Source organism: Agelaius tricolor, unplaced genomic scaffold (assembly GCF_023055355.1).
Source record: "Agelaius tricolor isolate 1412-34295 unplaced genomic scaffold, bAgeTri1.0.p SCAF_12, whole genome shotgun sequence".
Taxonomy (NCBI): Eukaryota; Metazoa; Chordata; class Aves; order Passeriformes; family Icteridae; genus Agelaius; species Agelaius tricolor.
The window spans coordinates 14,640,492-14,659,121 of NW_027269272.1; the positions used below are offsets into that span (position 1 = coordinate 14,640,492).

General features: G+C 37.2%; 1 protein-coding gene across 4 annotated transcripts in view; it reads right to left on the reverse strand.

Annotated features, from left to right (window-relative positions):
* Positions 1-883: 883 nt before the first annotated feature.
* The window catches only part of OPA1 (OPA1 mitochondrial dynamin like GTPase), a 49,931-nt gene continuing 32,184 nt past the window's right edge, over positions 884-18,630 (reverse strand). For all 4 annotated transcript variants that reach the window (XM_071437759.1, XM_071437757.1, XM_071437758.1 and 1 more), the window contains 2 exons: positions 3,334-3,411; positions 884-2,810 (listed from right to left, as the gene is read on the reverse strand). In XM_071437759.1, the coding sequence (XP_071293860.1) occupies positions 3,347-3,411 (65 nt within the window). In that variant the 3' untranslated portion in view covers positions 884-2,810; positions 3,334-3,346. The remainder of the gene's footprint in view (positions 2,811-3,333; positions 3,412-18,630) is intronic.

The following is an 18,630-nucleotide window of genomic DNA, read 5'->3' on the forward strand; positions in this document are numbered from 1 at the left end:
TACATCATAACTCAGCTTATGTTCAAAATATACTCAGCAAAGAACCAGATTCATGTGGCTTTGATGGTGAAAGAGCACACCAGTGTGTGTGAAATAACCAAGAACTTCATTGATGTATTCACCCTTTATGTTTGGTTTTTACACTTCTAAACATTTCCAAAATATTAATTTCTCTCATAGTCTGATAACTTAGAATGAGGTTACTAGTAACCACTGAGAAGGAGTAATTCCTGACCTTTGAAAAGACATTATTTGTATCATTTTTATGAAAAAGTGTCATGATACCTCTTGGCCATTAGTACTTAAACCTTGGCTCATAAAGGGTTCATTTTATAAAAACCAGAAATAACTTAGCATATCTACACAATAGTAATGAACATTCTTTGGAAATGAAATATCCATTTATGGAACATCAACAATATTTACATTTGGTGATTCTCCTTCCTAAACTCAAAAAGATACACAAATTTCAGATTAGTCATTGCTCCTTACAATGAATTGCTGTCTCCAGAATCTGAAGGTAGCCTATGAAATACAGAAAAATATCATGAACTTGTGCAAGCCAGTTTGGAATAACATACTGTTCAGTACCACATGAATTTTAGGCACTTCAAATAATTGTGTTTTCTGTCTCAATACTGTTGTAATATTCAGCAAATCCTTCTTATGCTGCTTGATATAAGATCTTTGTCTAAATGTATTACATAAATGGTACATTATTTATATAGTAAAGATAACAGTTGGTACAGTCACTGCTTACCTGGTGCTGACCCAGCTCTTCTCAATCAGACATTCTGATATCATTAACCTATACTGGTATCATTAATGTACATTTGTTCACAACTTAACAAACGAGAAAAAGAAGGTCAAAGTGACTTCTTGGTTAAGTGCAATAACACCGTGTTCAAAACCCACATTTTATTATTCCTTCAGTTACATTTTTATTCAATAAATACCTAGTTTCCATGGAATACATCATGCTAAGTCTTAGATGAGCAGCACAGAGAAGTTGGAACTAAACCCATAGGAACATCACGCTAAAAGAAATGAGCGTTGGGCCACTGGATGCGATATTTTGCAACATTTACATTACACAGAAGTTTCAAACAGTGATCTCTAGGTAAATGCAAAAGTTTTTGTTTGTTTCTTCGTTTGTTTTTTTTTTTACAAAGTACAGACTTCTTTCACTTGCTATACACAAAGGTGTCTACCTTCAAAGTTGGGCAAACTTACATTTCTGAAGTTATCTTCAGAAAATGGTCATGACAAAAGCCATTTTTTAATTTTTCAGTTCTTAAACACTCATTTTCAGGAATTAATTTTGAACAGAAAATCTCCAAACATTCAGTTAGATCACCCTGAAATATTTACCCTTTCAACATAATTTTAAGTTCTATGTTAGCTTTTTGTCCACATGGCTGAATATTTTATGTCCAAACATTTGGGGAACATCTTTCCAAACTTTGTATTGTTTCCTCTCAGAGCAAACCAAAAGAATATCTGTTGGAAAACATTCAGATTACTCTCTTTTCATTTCTACATATTAAAATCAATTGTCTTTTCAAAAGGGAAAATAAATCTGGGTCAGTTTTTCAATGTACATAATCAGACAACTGCAACATAAACTGTTTCAGGCCGAACACCTTCTTCCACACAAGTATTCAGAAGTGTATCGAGACCATTTGTGGCAAAGTGTGGGCAGAGAAATGTGGTGGTGATTAACCACCAGGCACCTATGATAGAGAGCTTATATCATGCTTAAATTTGTCTGAAGTAATATTTCTATGGCAAAACAGAAAGGCAGTTTTCAGTGCCTTACTAATTTTACTGAATGATAGACATCAAGTGGGTGTGGAAGGACCTTGTGCATGACATTCTTATAGAAGTGATTTTGGTCTTACAGTAGCTATTAGTAAAAATTAAATTAATGACATTTTTCCTTTTTTTTTTAGTTAGGAAGTTGGAGAAGTTGGAATTGTACATTCTTTTTGTATTTCACACCTATTCCATCAGGTTACTCTGTACCTATGGTGAAGGGAGGAGTTAACAAGGAAATCTGAGTCTGTGCAATCCCAGAAATGAAATGTAATCGGCTGACATTCAAGAGTAACAACATATATCAGGAAAGAACAGGTAAAAGGACCAGCTGCTGACATTATTTCCTGAGCCTAAACCTTTTAAGGTGTCATTGAATAGCAGTCTGTGCTTTCAGGTGAAAGAACTACAAGAATTGCTTGGCTGACATCTCTAAATAGTTTAGGAGTTTAACAAAATCCACCACTTCCTCTCAGGATGTCAATACAATGCTTTTAAATCTGTACCACAGTGATCAGCAAATGCTTCAACACAGAGCATAACAGATACAAATTACTTAGAAGGGCATTTTAATGTACATACAAATACTAAAATGTTATGTCAAACTCCCAGCATCATCTGCAGGCAAGAAAATGACAACAGATAAAATCATTTTATGAATCTGATCCAGCTCTACCATACAAGACACATACTAAAAATAACAAGCTTTTTTCCCCTTTCAGGAAAAAAAAACCCTTAAATGTACAACTTCAGCAAGCTCCCAAGTTATCTCATTAATACACAAATCAGATTCTTCTGTGCATGTAGCTTCAAAAATTAAACGAGCAGGTGGATTTTAACTGAACTTCTCAATCCCATGAGACATTATTTTCTTTCTCCTTCAACATTTCAGGATGCTCCCCAAAAGACAGGAAAGAGAATGGGACACAAAAGCCATTTCAATTCAGTCTTTGTGCAAGGTATCCTGGAGAAGGCTGCATTCTTGTGTAAAGTTGCTGCTGAAACAGAATGACAATTATTTTAAAATATGTACAAATGTATGACAGCACTTGAGCTTATGGATTTGAGAATTAACAGAAATGAGATTTGGAAATTACCTGCATGCAAATACTTTTGCAAATGATATATAGTGTCTTGAAGAAAAACAAAAGAACCAAAATGCTTCCATAGAAAAGTGTTCCATTAATTTTGATTCCAGCTAGTTATGGAATAAAATTTTCCTAATACAAATAAAAATATTGAACTGAAAGTAATCAGATAGCCTACAATGATTCCCAATACTTAAATAACTAGTCAGTAATTGTATTTTTACTAAGTTTCATATCTGCTTGTAGTGTAAAAACAGAAAGTATCATTCTGCAGATTAGAAGCAAGAAGCAGCAGCAGCCAGAGAATGGAATAAAACAAATAGGAATTTCACAAAGTCTGTATGAAAAGATGCATTTAAATGAGATGGATGATTTTACATAGATCAATGAGATAACTGCAGCAATCTCTTTATGATCAAAACATGATTACCTGCTTGAACAATCTACTTTTCTTGATGGAGGGCTTCTATGAAGGCTTCAAGCTTCTCCTGGATTTCCCGAACTTTTTCTGGTGGAAATAAAAAGATCCCCGTTCAAATACTTATTACTATTAAGTACCTGAGGACAGGTTCCAAAAGAAAGGAAAACCCACACAAAAACCATGAACAAAAACATGCAAACACAAACAAAAATTAATGCTGTCATCGATATTACCCTAAGCATTTTGTTTCTCAGTTACAGAGAAACATTTACAACATTTTTCTGCATCAGAAAAAAGGAAACCCTGTCCTGTTTGAAGAACTCCTACAGACACATTTTATGACTATCCTGCTAATTTAATAACTCAAAAATTTCCTGAAGGAATCCAATACTAGAAATGTATTTCAAAAACCTGAAATTTCCATCAGATTATGCACAGCAGAACTTCTGTACACTTGTTACATGCAGGGAGCTGTTTGCTTTTAAATTATGCCCACTAGGCCCTTTCTTCTTTAACCACATGTCCTCATTCTCCACAGCAAATGTAACAAACACCACTAATCATTTTAAATAAAGTTGAAAGCTCATGCCCTTTCACCCAAGAGAATTTCAGGGAACCACATGTCAGTATTCAGGACACCTCCTCCAAAGGGCACACATGATGTTAAGAATGTTTAAAACTTGCATTTTATTTTCTTGCATTTCAGTAGTAACCAGATGGATGTGGGCAGAATCTCATTTTATACAAAAACTAAATCTAGGAGTTTACTTCCCTAACAAAACAAGACTTGACCACAACTACAAATAGTTACTAGGAATGAAAAGGCAAAATAGATTGCAAAAAATCCAGGGGTTTAGGCATTTTTCCACTCTTTTCTCAATTCCATACAGCATTTGTCATCATATAACCTATTTGATTTATTAAATTGCTTATGAAGCAAGATTTAGAACACAGCTGGAATCCAAACCCTGTGAGATTTCCTGATTCGATCTCACCACATCCTCATTTGAAGCTCCTTCTGTGTGTGATTATAGGCATGAAAAACACACACTTCAGAAATATGAAGGAATGGGGGGAGAGCAATAGGACAGACAAAAATAAGTTAGATGAGCATAAACACAGACAAATATTTTTTTTCCAGGCTAAAAATACTATTGGATTAAAGCCATATGTTCCCTTGTCTGAGATACAGGGTTTGAGCTTTTTTAAAAATACTTTTATTTTTTCTTCTCTTTATCAATACCATATGTAATCAACTTTGCTGAGCTGAAGTAACAGCAAAACGAAAAGAATAATAAAACTATCAGCTTTAAATGGAATATGTAAACAAAAGCAGAAAAAAATGACCTTTAAAGAGAACACTAATGTAGATATGGGAACTGAAAGTTTGATCTAACAAAATGACAACTGCACAAACAAACATAAAATCCATTTTAGAGTAAGAGTAATAATAACAACAACAACTGAACAAACCCCTCCAGTCCTGTTCTAACAGAAGTAGAGAATTTTAGTGAGCATTTGAAATAAAGTATGGAAAATAGCTTGCATGAGTATGAAGAAACCTAAAGTTTCTCTCTTTATCTTGCAGCTCTGAGGTGATGAAGGGTAAGCCTCTGACACTTTCAACACTTCAGCATGCCCTCCCCAGTTATCTACAAACACAAGTACAGTGAAGCAGAATCACACTCAAGTCCTAGAGAAAACACCAAAAAAGCTTATTGAATTTCAGCTGATTTTTTTTCTCTTAAGGTACTTTGATATAAAATAAAGATTACAGTCAGTGTGAGGGCAAAAGCTGTACCCTGGTAATTAAGAAACAGCAGTAGATGATTTTCACCAGGTTAAAAAAAAATTAATTCTGATTCAGTTCAGCAGAACCTTTGAAAGCCATCAATGAAAAAAAAGGTAGTCCTATGAGCACTTTTCCTTACTGAGCACATTCAAAGTGTTTTCACTACTATTTTTTAAATAAAAAAAAAGAATATGCATTGTATGCCAGTATATAAACCTCTAGTGTATAGAAAATATTATTTCTATGACATTAATTCAGGCAACTTAATTAACTCAGCTTCCAATACTGTTGCTGTATGAATGTTTACAAAATCAGCCTTTGAAATAACATTCTACTATTTTGGACAGAAATAACATATTTTTTGACCACGCTATGCTGCATGGTGCTTTGACCAACCTGGAAGGTGCCCCTGACCACGGCAGGGAAGTTGGAATGAGATGATCTTTACTGTCCCTTCCAACTCCAAATATTCTATAATGATTCTGGGTTTACAGATCATTAATCTTGGACCCTGCTCTCCAAAATGAACAGCAGCTGCCTGTGATAACTGGGAATGAGATCTCATGACTCAGAAGATCTCTTTATGTTGTGCTTTCAGCGGTTTTCTGTGGCACCTTTTTTCCCAATCGCAACATGTTTTCCCAAGTGTGTTTTTTGTATTGATCAAACCATCAGACCCAGTGAAAGCAGGCAGATTTAGCAGTATTAAATGCAAGTATTTTCCTTTCTCAACCTCTTGCTAATGAAATATTCCAGCTCTGAAAATTAATAGCATCAGCAAAACCATGTAATTATTATTTCACCCTTAAAAAAAGGTTTGTGCCAACAAATCTATTCTAATTTTCTGATTAAGGCATATTAAAATAACAGGATAGCAAATATGTATTCCACCAGAATATACTGAATCAGCTGTGTTTGCTCAGAGAACATGTATACTAAAATTGACTGCATACTATGAGCACTTTATTAGTTTTTATACTTGGACTGAATTGAAATGATTACTTAACTGTAGTAATTATGAGGTCTTGAGGTAATTTAATACTTTGAAATAATATGCTGGCTATTCTTAAAAAAGAACAGCTACAATGAGTGCCAAATAGCTGCAATTATTCATGCCGTGCCCTGTATTTTTAGCCATGGTAAAGCCTTTTGCAGCAGCAGATCCCAGGGAACCTGTAACACACTTCTGCAAGTCCATTCTGTAGCTCAGAGAAGCAGTCTGCTGGACTGGTTCACTTTTGAAATAGGCTGAGGGCAGAGTTATGCATTTACACAAGACTCATCTTAATAAACTAGTAAATATAAATGCTTGGATGGAATTCTAATAGAGGAGTGCAAGTGCAGGCCCTGCAGTTCTGGGGTAACTGTCCACAGTTTCATCAGCACCATGTGACTTTGTATGTGGAACTATTCATTCCCAAAATTCAAGAATCAGATGTTATCCAACTTTAGGGAAAGTGAAATGCACAAGCTCTGTACCCACATTTGTAGGATTTTGACTGACACTTAGATCAAGGTATCAGTCATTTATACTTGTAAATTACAGTACATTCTGTTTTGAGGGAAGTTTATCAGCATGCCAAACACAGAAAAGCATCTGGGTTTCAGGTAAGAATACTTATTGCAGAAGTAAATTTAGGGGTAGACTTAGAGACCTGTTGCTCTATGTCTTGTGACACTGTTTTTCCAAGGATAAGTAAACCACAGATTAAAAGCATTCAGCTTGCTAGCAAATTACTCCTGTAACTGGTTGAACTACCCAAGCTCTTTTATACAATGCTGCCATGTCACAAAGGGGACTTTAACAAAAGTGCTACACTTATTACAAGGTACTGTGTAAGTTTTAATACACATATTGCTTACAGTGGATTCTAGAAAGATGATGTGCTTGCTCTTTGCTAGCTCTAATGCAGACCTAAAGTTACAAATAAACAATTCTTCCAGCACCTGCTAAACACTGATCAAAAATCAAATTAAACCAATGAAGAATAACTGTAACTAAACCCTTGTTTCCATCTTAGAACAGTAAAATTCACAGGCCTAGGGGCCATGAATGGTTATTCTATTTCCCATTTACCCCATGTTTACCTAAAAGATAAGCTGGTTCATACATCAACTCATTATGCCTCTTGATCTGGTCATGAATATTCCCATAATCCTCCCTCCATATCCCATAAAACTTCACTGACAGAATGAGGAAATTCTTTATTCAGATGTCTTGAGATCCTCATTCATGCTCAGTCTCTCCTTATCTCCATATGAAATGATACTGCTACCCACTCATTTTCTTTTCATTAATCCTGTGATCCCAAATCTAAAAGGCTCAAAACCAGACTAATTGAACTGTAATGAGGATTTGGAATACACTGTGAATGCAGAAAGACACAGACACAGAGAGAGTTTGCTTTTCCTGCTATCATAACCTGGCCAGAAGGGAACCCCCCTGAAATATTCAGTCTTACAAGGAAGGTTTGCTTTCTGATTGCTGCCTCAGATATCCAAGCTTAGCTAGCTAGCAATAAACAGTGCTAAAATGAAACAGCTGAAGCAACTTATCAAGCAAATCTCCTGATGTAAGGCTGAATAATCCCAAATAAGAAACACAAATTACAAAAGCAAAGTGTATTACTGATTTATTTCAAATACACTCCTAGAGGCAAGAAAAGGTTTTCTTGTATTTTCCAGCTGTGTTAATTGGTTTACTAAGAGATGTGGCCTCTGTCCACAAAACCTGTCTTGCTTATGGTTTTGAAGATAAATTTATTTTGAGACATTCAAATACATATTCACCTGTAAAGAACCAATAATTTTAGCACAGAATTTTAAAAATGTTCATGTCTGTCTGTGCCAGAGTACATGAGTACTTTGGGCAAATCAAAAAGCTTTCCCTTCCCAATTAAAATGTGCACATATGATACCAAATTTCAACTGCAGCAACAAAAAAAAATCTAAGATCTTTTTGGACACAAATCCATTTTTGTTTTGTACTTTGATGAAACCTACAGTATGAAATGACCACAAAAATGTGTTAATATCTTATAATAAATTCTCCTGTTCTACATTAAAGTGACTTCTATCTCCAACTCATGTTTACATGGCTTTGATATTTGAAAGCTCATGCTTGTTGCTCCTTTTGCTCTGGATTGTGTTTAGACTTGAGTTCTCCCCTTCCCTTTTTTTTTTTTTTCCACCTTCCTTCCATTCTTAATCCCCTCCTTGCCTATAAACATTCTCACTGCTTGCTGTGCTACTTCTATGTTATGGTTAGTTAACCACAGAGGCAGAAATTCAGAATTTACTGCTGTGAATGCATTATCTTTCCTCTAGTAAAAGGGAAAGCCCTGTCAGTCAGAACTCATCACAATGCCCAGAAATACACCATTAAAACTAGAGATGTCAATCCAAAGTTTTCTATTGAAAGCTGATTTTTACCTAAGGGCTATCTAAACCACAAACTCCATAGTTGTAAAAACCCCTATGAACAGTCAGGTAGAGAAGGGGGGAGGGAGGAATTATCTCTTTGGAGTTCAGCCTTTTGTGCCACATTCCTTGATTTTCTAAGGGCCATGTGCAAGCCTTAGTTCTTGTTAAAATGGTATGAGATAGCATACTCCCAGGCACTCCAAATAATGCCTCAGAAAGCAGAGTTCCCAGCCACAGTTACCTGCAGCAACATGCTTACTCAGGCTTCGTGCAAACACTGCCGTAATTCCCTGATCACTGCAAGGTCATGTCCTGCTGAATTTTAGAAAATCCTTTGAAATTATCTATCACATATTTTGCCAGTTTCCTCTTGTTCACATACCATATTTTCCTCTGGATAAGACAGAGAGGAAAGCTAAAGTTTTAAGGGGGAAGAAGGAAAAAAAGGCAAAACCACCCAGGCTGCCCTTAAAGAGACAGAACATAATTTGTCAGCTGCAAAGACAGATTTATAAGTAGAGGGCCCCCTCTGTTCCTTTAAGGCTGCAAAACAGATGGGAAGTGAATGGACAGTCAAAGGGTCAAGAAAACACATGGGAGGTGCTGCTTGTATGCTGTATGTATGTTCCCAGCAAAAGAAAGAGGTCAAGATTGTAACTGCATGGCTGGGTGCTGGAAAGGTCTTTTCTTTAAGCTGTTACAAAGACAAACGCTGTTCTTCATCCTGCTGTCAAACTGCTATAAATATTGTTTGTCAAGAGAGTTTCAGCAGCTAAAAGTTTTTTTTTTTAAAAGGCTGAGCAGGAGGATGAATCATGTGAATGATTCTTAAACAATTAGCTCATTAGTGTAATAAAAGCACTGCAGAATCCTGAAAAGTTTAAATGGAATTTATAATAGTTCATCTAGTAAATCCATGAATCATTAAGAATATACAACCTTTAAAAGGCAAGCTTGCAGAATGTAGCTGTCATGGTCATTAGTTACCAGTAGTTAGACTGAATGAAGATGCCAATTGACGCTACATTGTAGTACCTGTCCTTAAATGTTATGGTTTTTGTATGTGTTGCAATTTATCAGGACATTTGAATTTGCATCCAGTTTGATCTCCTTTTGCATGGCCATAACAGGAGAAAACGTCAAGGACCCTGTTTCCTACGAAGATACAGTTTTGTTTTCCCTGTTGTAGGCAATTCCATCTCTTAAATAGGAACAGATCACCTCCAAATTGTATATTTAGCCTGATGTAGAAATATAATAAAATCAAGAAAAAAACCCCAAGTCACAGCTGCCATCACTGAAGTTACTTTGTTGCAAGTATTACTATTACATGAATTATTAATCCCTTCATAGGACACCTGAACAAAGCTGTCAGCAGCCTGTATGAAACAGTATTACCTTTATTTCACACTGGAGATAACCAGGCAGCAGCAGAAGCAGCTTGTCCGAAAACACTTCAGCTATTTTTGCAAGCTACTGAGCACTGCAACAATATTTTAGCATTACTAACAATGATCTTCAGCCCCAGAAATGGTAACTGTGTATTGTGCTGTTGAAATAGTAGATTAATAATCAATGTCTTGATCTATAGCTGCTCCAGATTCACTGGCCAGAGCTCTCAGTTTAACAAAACAGTTTTGGCCACACATTTGCCCCCTCTTTGGTGGAATAGAACAGAAGCTGGTTGAGCTTCTTGGAGCAATCCCTGGGGCTCCTCAGTTGGTAAGCAAGAAATCCTGTCTCTGACAGAGCATTTCAGAACTGAACTATGGGGCTAAAGCAAAACTGACAATTATGTAGACTACTGACTTTATACAACAGACATTTCCATGAGCTATTCATGCTCATGGAAATTCTGCTTGTCTACAGAAGGAAACAAAATATTACCAAACTGTGATGTGAGGTCACAAACTATTTCTACACTGTCACTGAGGTTAGCCTAATGTCCCAGTGATCATTATCCTGTATTAAGTTGCAAGTTTATGAGAGTCACAAGGTCTGCAATATCAAGGTAGGACTTGGGCATCTTTCAGTCCTCTGCCTCCATCTCAGATGTTTTAATTAAAACTGCTCTAATAACTCAGCCTTTCAACAGAACTTAGCTGTGTTGCTTACTGGACAGCTGGAAAGAGCACAGTAGCAGAATGACAAAGCAACCTTATAAAACAATCTCATACTTTGAATCAGACTTACAGATACAGGAAGATTGAACTTCCAAATCTAAACTGTTAAACTAGAATGAATCAGAACATGGTGATGCTCATTATTTTGTGTGCAAACAGTGAAAAGCATAGAGGCAAATCAGAAATACTACCCAACAATTCATCCAGTGATGTAACAAAAGAGAAACTTTTCCTTATGCAGAAAGTATTTACACAGTGATGAAGATAAACTACTTATGTTAAGGCTACTGCAACCTTAAGGCTATAAAACTGTAAAGACTTTAACATAGAAAATAACTGATATATTTTTGGGTGTTTCTCCACCCAAAAAAAAGCATACTCAGTAATTAGTTAGATAATGAAGTAATATACCATCACGACCGTTTAAGTGTCTCTAGAATATGGGAGAAAATGAAATGATGATTAGACGAAATTTTTAGATCATAACAATGGTTAATAGTTGGAAATTTAAGTCACTTTATCCAAATGGTTCTATTATTTTTTCTTTGCTGTAATTCCTATGGGCAGAGTGGAGTCTACTGCAATTGGCAATGTACAACATGCATGACACTGACCTCTCCAGCTTTTGGAAATGGGAATGCTACATTCCACAGCTCCATACTGCTTTAGAACAAAAGCATATATTTGTCCATTTACAAGCCTGTAATTTATACCAATAGTAAATCTCTCCATGATAAGTAAATCTCTCCATGATAAGTACTTAAATTTTGATTAATAAGTACCCTCACAAGGAACCAGTACTAAAGAGAAAATAGCATCCAATTAGATGTTTTGATCCTTGCATCATTCAGAAAATTTTAGCAAAAAAATAAATTCAGCAGACAACACCACAATGACCCTCAAGTACAAGAGACATGGGTCTAGAGAAAGATTAATAGGCATTAAACATGTCATTATTCATGTAGCAGTTTATCACTATTTTTCAATGTCAACTTTAAGTGATAGGCTTCTTTTAGTCAATGACAAATGTGGTGAACTTTGTAAGGATCCGTTTTAGGACCTGGACATCAGTGCCTAACTCTTCATCAATAACTAAGAAATCACAGCAGACAGGCTTTGGTCATCTGGGATTCTTAAGTTAAGTAAACCATCACTCCATCACAGGATGTCTGCAAGTGATGTATGTTCTCCCTTGAGGATTACTTCCCTCTGTGAGAAGATGCAGCCTTCTAAAGCACTTTCTGCCATGACACAAAGCAGGAACTACCTTATCTGCACTTTGACACACAGACCATCCTACACATTCTTCTGATTTTAATTCATTAGTTTCATGCTGCTGCCCCAAAACTCAAGAGAAAAAAAAAAAAAAAGAACTTGAACATTTAACCAGTGTCTTTCACATCAAGGTACACTTGCTTGGGTCGATTTCTTAAATTATCTACAGGGAGTTAAAAACATGAGAGTCATACAAAAATAATTAATTTGCATTCTAACAGGAAGTTTGCAAGTCTACTGTGAGATACTGCTTGGGTTCAAACTTAGGGGAAATTGAAGACATGACCATACAGACTGATTCCAAGCACCCTGTTCCCCAAGTTCCTGCATCACAGAGCACCAGGACCCCTACAGAGCTCCAAGGGAGCCCAGGAATCATGCTGCCACCAGCACACTGGTGACACCAGCACAAGCCTGAACTCGTTAAGTAACAGACAGCCCACACTTTGTGACTGATTGAGATTTGGGCAGAAACCAATGTGCTCTAAATGACAAGCAGCCCCTGATAAGACACAGACCATGCCAATGTCCTCAGGGAAGCTGCTGGCAGGGGACTGTGAAGACAGCAGCTCCCTGCACATGCTTAACAGAAGTTGGAGATCTGTTGGGGATTCCCAGAGGGAAATCTCTGGGTAGAAGGCCACACCATCTTCCTGGTGTAATGTTCTGCCAGCTCAGGATGAGATGAGTGAGTGCTCCTCCCTGCTATGACCAGGGGAAAGGAGAATGAGACTAAAGCGAGACTGCTGACACCTCTGGAATTGTCTTACAACTATGAAGTAACCATATTTTTACTTAAGTAGCTTCTAAAATTCCAATATTTAGGCACTGTGGAAGAAATAAGAGCACAAAATAACTGTAATTAATCAGATTCTAATAAAATTACTCCTCCATTTGCACTTCCCAAGATCCTTTCCTCTTTCCTATATCTATCTTTGGGCAGCAAGGGTGACATTCAAATATCTTGAAAATTATACCTTTTTTCTGTATCTTGTGAACACTGAAAACCATACTGTTTCTGATTTAAGAACTACTAACCACTGCCTTTTGAGCTGTTTTGTCTGCCTCTAGTTTCTACAGGAAAATTGCCTATGATCTGCTTATTTGAGAGATCTTTCCCCCTACAGCTGAGCTTTGCCCCTATGAAACACTGTGACCTTTTTAAAAAAAAGTTAAAGCTCATAATAGAAGAGCAAATGGAAGCAAAGGCTTTAGAAAGTCAAGTCAAAGCCTGATTTTAAGGAGCACATGTAACCAACAATGTCATGAAGGATGGAGGTCAAATCAAAACACGATTGGCAGTCATCTGAAGGAACTGAAATTTAATTAGGCTACAGTAATGACCACAGTATAGGATTACTTTCACACAACATTTGTGTTCTACAGCTAACAGCAATGAAAGAAAAAATGTAACCATGGAGCAAGTAATTATATGCAAAGTACTCTTCACAGACTTTATCCCCAACTTTGAATAAATGCATAACAAAAAAGGGGACTCACTTGGATTAAAACCAGTTTGTTACACAGAACAGACACAACAGAACCCACTCAGCTTAGCCAAATCACAGGAACTTCAGGCCCTGAGTCAGCAACTTGCATATGGAAGTGCCAACCTTAGCTTTCTAACTCCATTAAAATGGGAAGTTTATTATATGACTATATGATATTAAATAATTCATGCTCCAAGTTGGCAAATGGCTTACATTCAACAAAAGAAAAAGTAAATAAAAAATTTAATGCTGTGACTGCAAAGCAATGACTTTAGATATAAAACTTGAAAGTATTTCACTGTAACTCTGGTTTGCTTAGTTTTTATATGTTTTAGTCTTTACAAGAAAATAATTAAGTTCTGCAAACTATTACATTTCATAGCTTACAAACGTATGACAGAATTGAAACAAATGGCCCTAAGCTGTATTTTCTTCATGTGAGGGCTTACTCCTCAAATGTTTCAAAAAGCTTTTGTGCAGAACAAAGTCTCAGCTAGCCCACGACACCTGTACAGGTGTCAACATTACTGACAAATGAACTTGGAGGCTGATCCATTCACATTCATTCCTAGCAATTTCAGAATCAAGTTTCCACAGGCATTCCCACCTCCTGCCAATGACTCTCCCATGCACATGGTTTTACTTATAATTTGGTGAAGAACTGGGTTTTCTTTTCCAACTTGTGAGGACACAGGATATTGGATGAATAGTATGCTGACCTAGGAAAGATGCTTTGTATGTACTATGTTTTGTTTATCCTGTGGCTTTGCAACATTCATAGTTTTGCTGTCCAAAAGGACTAAAAGGAGAAGAACTAAATGAAGATAGGACATATGTATTTCGTTTGAGTCTGTGAGATTCCAAGTGAATGGCAATGCTCCTGCTGCCTGTCTGAAGCATGGATTCACCTGAAGCATTCAACATCTATGTGCACCACCTAGGAGGCTTTAGGTGCTACTGCAATAGGCAGAGATGGCACTTAGCTTTAGGATAAGACACTGAAGATCCACTTCCTTTCTGAAATGATTAAAGGATTCAATTCCTAACAGTCTTTTCTTAATAAAGCTTACTAAACTAGTACTTTCCACGCAGGTGCTAACCAGAAATATTCAGCTGAGAAAAAAAAAATGACCGTCCTTTACAATCTTCATAAATTACATGTCATACAAACAAACCAGAAAACCCCGAGGGGGAGTGCAGAACAAGAGGGACCAGGGACAGGCAAGCGGCATCTTCCCGCCGGCAGCGGGAGTGGAGCCCCGGGAGGGGAGCCCCGGGAGGAGCCGCGGGACGGAAGCCCCGGGATAGGAGCCCCGGGACGGGAGCCCCGGGATAGGAGCCCCGGGACGGGAGCCCCGGGATAGGAGCCCCGGGACGGGAGCCCCGGGATAGGAGCCCCGGGACGGGAGCCCCGCGCTCCCTCCGCGGCCGCTCAGCGCCACCGCACGGTCGGCACCGGCACCGGCGGAGCTCGCTCCAGCTGCTCCGGCCCCGCGGGGAAACGCAGCACGGCCGGCACAGAGACATCGTGCGATCAGTGAGATACATCTGCCAAGTGTTTTACTGGGAACTCAACATTTTCAACAATTCCCATGTTATAAATAGTCTACAGAAAGGTTTGATTTATCCACGTGCTATCAGGTATTTCTGCTGAACTTACTAGTCTGTCATTTGTGTTAAAAATAAAACAGCAGAAAATACATTATTCGTGTTGAATTCTTTCACCTAGGTATTATTTTCCTATTGCCCAATACTGAAGAACATAATTAATACAGTTATAGGGAAGGTGTGACTTCAAATAATTGTCTTTTATAAATAACCAACCAAATGCCATTTTAAAATACAGAGAACATTTAAAACCTTCAGTAACTTCAGAGGCAGCCTGCAGGAATGTTCAATATCATTCACTTTAGAAAGTTAAACACAATTACAGAAGAAAACAGTAGGAACTTGCAAATACTGCAAATGTTCACTTATAAAATTAAAGGTTATATATTGACTCATCCATTTTCAAAGGTACTCTAGAAATAAAGGGTAATTAATATCCAAAAAAAAGAGCAAGTGGAAAAAATTTGTGTAGAGGTGCACACACTTGTGTGTAACAGCTGCAGGAATTTGAAGGGACTGACTCGCCACCATTAGATTTTCCCTCCAGCCCAAAGCAGTGCCTTAAAGCCACCAATACAAACAGGGCAGTCTTGCAAAGAGGCTTTTCTGTGAAAGTCTTCCTATAAAATATTAATGTTTACCATTGTACTTTCAGCTCTCCTTCTATCCAATTTTACTTCTTATGGAACACCTAAGAAGCATATTTAAGATACTGATATAGCTAAGCAAATACTTAGTTGTGTGAAACATAAATTTCAAATCAAAGTATTTTGTCCGTCAGCAATGAGCACAATCAAGATGCAGGTGCCAACCAGAAAGTCAATGTAATTCCTCCTATTTCTGTCCAAGTCAGGGCTATGTTTCCCAAATGCCAGACAACTTTGGTGAAGAGCTTCAATAAAAATAATCCTCCAGAATTATGAAGGAGGTTGTGAACAACTGCATTAAAACAGGTTCCTATCAACTGCTGAATAAGCCTACAGAACCCAGTTTGGCATGTAAGAGACAGATAGCAAATTACTCTTGTTTCTGAATCCTTATAATAAAAAACCAATAAATATATCTCAACTGTATCTACAGTTTTAAAACAGGACAAGAAAAGGAAAATATCATGGCTGTTACTTTTCGCATAAGAACTTGGGAGTTGTAGCAGATAGGTCACTGCAGCATTAGCTCACTGTTCAGTAACTGGCAAAAGAGGAAACAGACTACAAGGAATTACTGTAAAAAGACCAGAATAAAACCCAGAAAGCATCATAACACAGGTGTATAAATCCATAATGTAGATACATTTCAAATATTTTGTGCAAGGTCTGCTCTTTCACCTCAAAAGGGGTTTAGTGGAACTAGGAAAGAGGAGAAGAGTGGCAAGGCTGATTGAAACCAGGAAAAAATATCCATGCAAAGAGCAGCTACACCATAAGAACTTTTCAAGTCAGAAAAAAGAACATCAAGTGCAGGTAGCATACACGTCTGTGAAGTCATGAATGGCAAAAAAAATGAAAAGAAAAAGATTACTGAATGTTTTTCACAGTGCAAGAATTAAGGAGAACCAAATGAAACTGGCAGGTGGCTCAGAAACAAACAAAAGGAAGTACTTTTTCTCACAATGTGTAGTTGAACCCTGGAACTAATTGCCACAGGATGTTGCAGATGCCAAAGTTTACATGAGTTCAAAAAGCAATTAGAGAAATTCACAGGAGGAAAAAAAAAACCTCCATGAATACCTATTAATCACAAAGATATTACCTCAGGATTAGGAAATCTTGGAACCGCAGACTGGGCTGCTGTGAGAGCACAACAGGCAAGAACTACTGTGTGCTTATGCTGTTCCCACGCCTGCTCACTGCCAGGGTCAGGACTCTGGGACACATCAACCACAGGTGTATCTTTCAGTACAAGCATTCTCATAGAGTGATTGCATTTTAGACATTTTTGAATTCAATTCTCCCAATTCAGCTGTTCATACTTTCCTCTGCCCCTTTTTGCACCTCATGATCCTTTCTTCCCAAAGGACTCTAATTCTAGGGTTTCTCTATTTCCATAAACTTAGTAACCTTTCACTGGTACAAGTATCATGATGATATTTATGTTAAGGAGTATATTTATGTTACATGTAAAGCATATTTTTGAAGAAAAGCATCCTTCAGTATATTAAAAAATTAATAATTTGTTCAAAGATCTGTTTACACTCTTTAAAATACCTAGAATAAAACTTGAGATATCAACAGTGAGAAGCAGCAAGATTCAGGGCATAAATGTCATATAAGGAATATTCTTATATAGGATTAAAGTACCATTCAAGGTTGTAGAACACAGACAACAAAACCTGCTCAAGTAAGTTTTGAGTCCTGTGTGAGCTCTCATCATGAGACTTGGTCACCCGTGTGAGTAATAGCCATTAACCAGTATCCTGAATAAACAATAAAACACTTTCAGTGCTTCAGCACTAAAAGACTGATAAAACAGCAGTGAGACAGTGTTCCCATATAATCAGCATCAAGAGGAGTCATCCCAACTTCAGGTATATAAATAATTTACATTTGCAAGTCGAGTTTCTAATCAGGAAGTGAATCCCAGCCCCATATTTACAAACTTAGTCTGGAAATTAGAAGTCTATTTGTAACCACCAGAAGAATGACATCCTGGAACATGTTTTCAGTGTCAATAGAGAGCCCCAACAAGTAACTGATTTGAAGACAGAGCTCCAGATATTCGAATCAGCTGGGTTATATAAACACAGCTGCATGGAACAGAGAGACTGGACTTTGTGGCTCAGGAGATCACTGCCCTTCCTAATTAAAATACCAATATACTTTATGAAAGTGTGTCACAAGAGTCAGGATTTTTTCCTTTAGGAGAGTCCTGAACTTTACTAAGTGCTACTAGAATGAAATTACAGCCATCTGAGAGTTCAATGCTCTATGCTATCAAAATCTACCTCAGGGGTATAAAAAAAATCCTCTGCACCTTAGAAAAGCATTCTGTTCACCAAGGGAAATGCAAAGAACCCCCCTTTTCCAGTCATATTCCCATAAAAATCACTTAGCAATAAAAGCATGCAGAAAGAACACAGCTGATCTGAGTACAGAGCTAAGCAGTGGCAGTTTTAAAATCTTCCCACAGGTACAATAAAGCAGAACATGTCATCATACATTGTTTTGCACCGAGTTACAATTATTTCTTTAGAATAATGTGTGGGGGATCTGTGACCTCCTGAATTTAAAGAAGTACAGTGCAGTGACATGTTTTTGCTACACAGTAATTTATGAAATGCAAACTACACACTTCAAGCATTTATACCAGTGCACTGACACCTCAGGTTATGAACACACACAGGCTGCTCCTACAGGTCTAGTCTTAGTTTACAAAATAATGACCTCAGCTGCCACTGCTTTGAAATGGGAGCCTATTACTGAGGCTGGGGAAAAGCAAAGTTGACAATACAAAAATTCTAAGTCAATTTCAGTGCAAAATAAAGACATGCTAATTTAAACATCATGGGCATGGTTAGGGTTTTTAAATTTTGTTTTAAAACACTGAATACTTGAGGATAAATCAAAACCGCCAAGGTTCCCTCTATACCAGTGTTTGT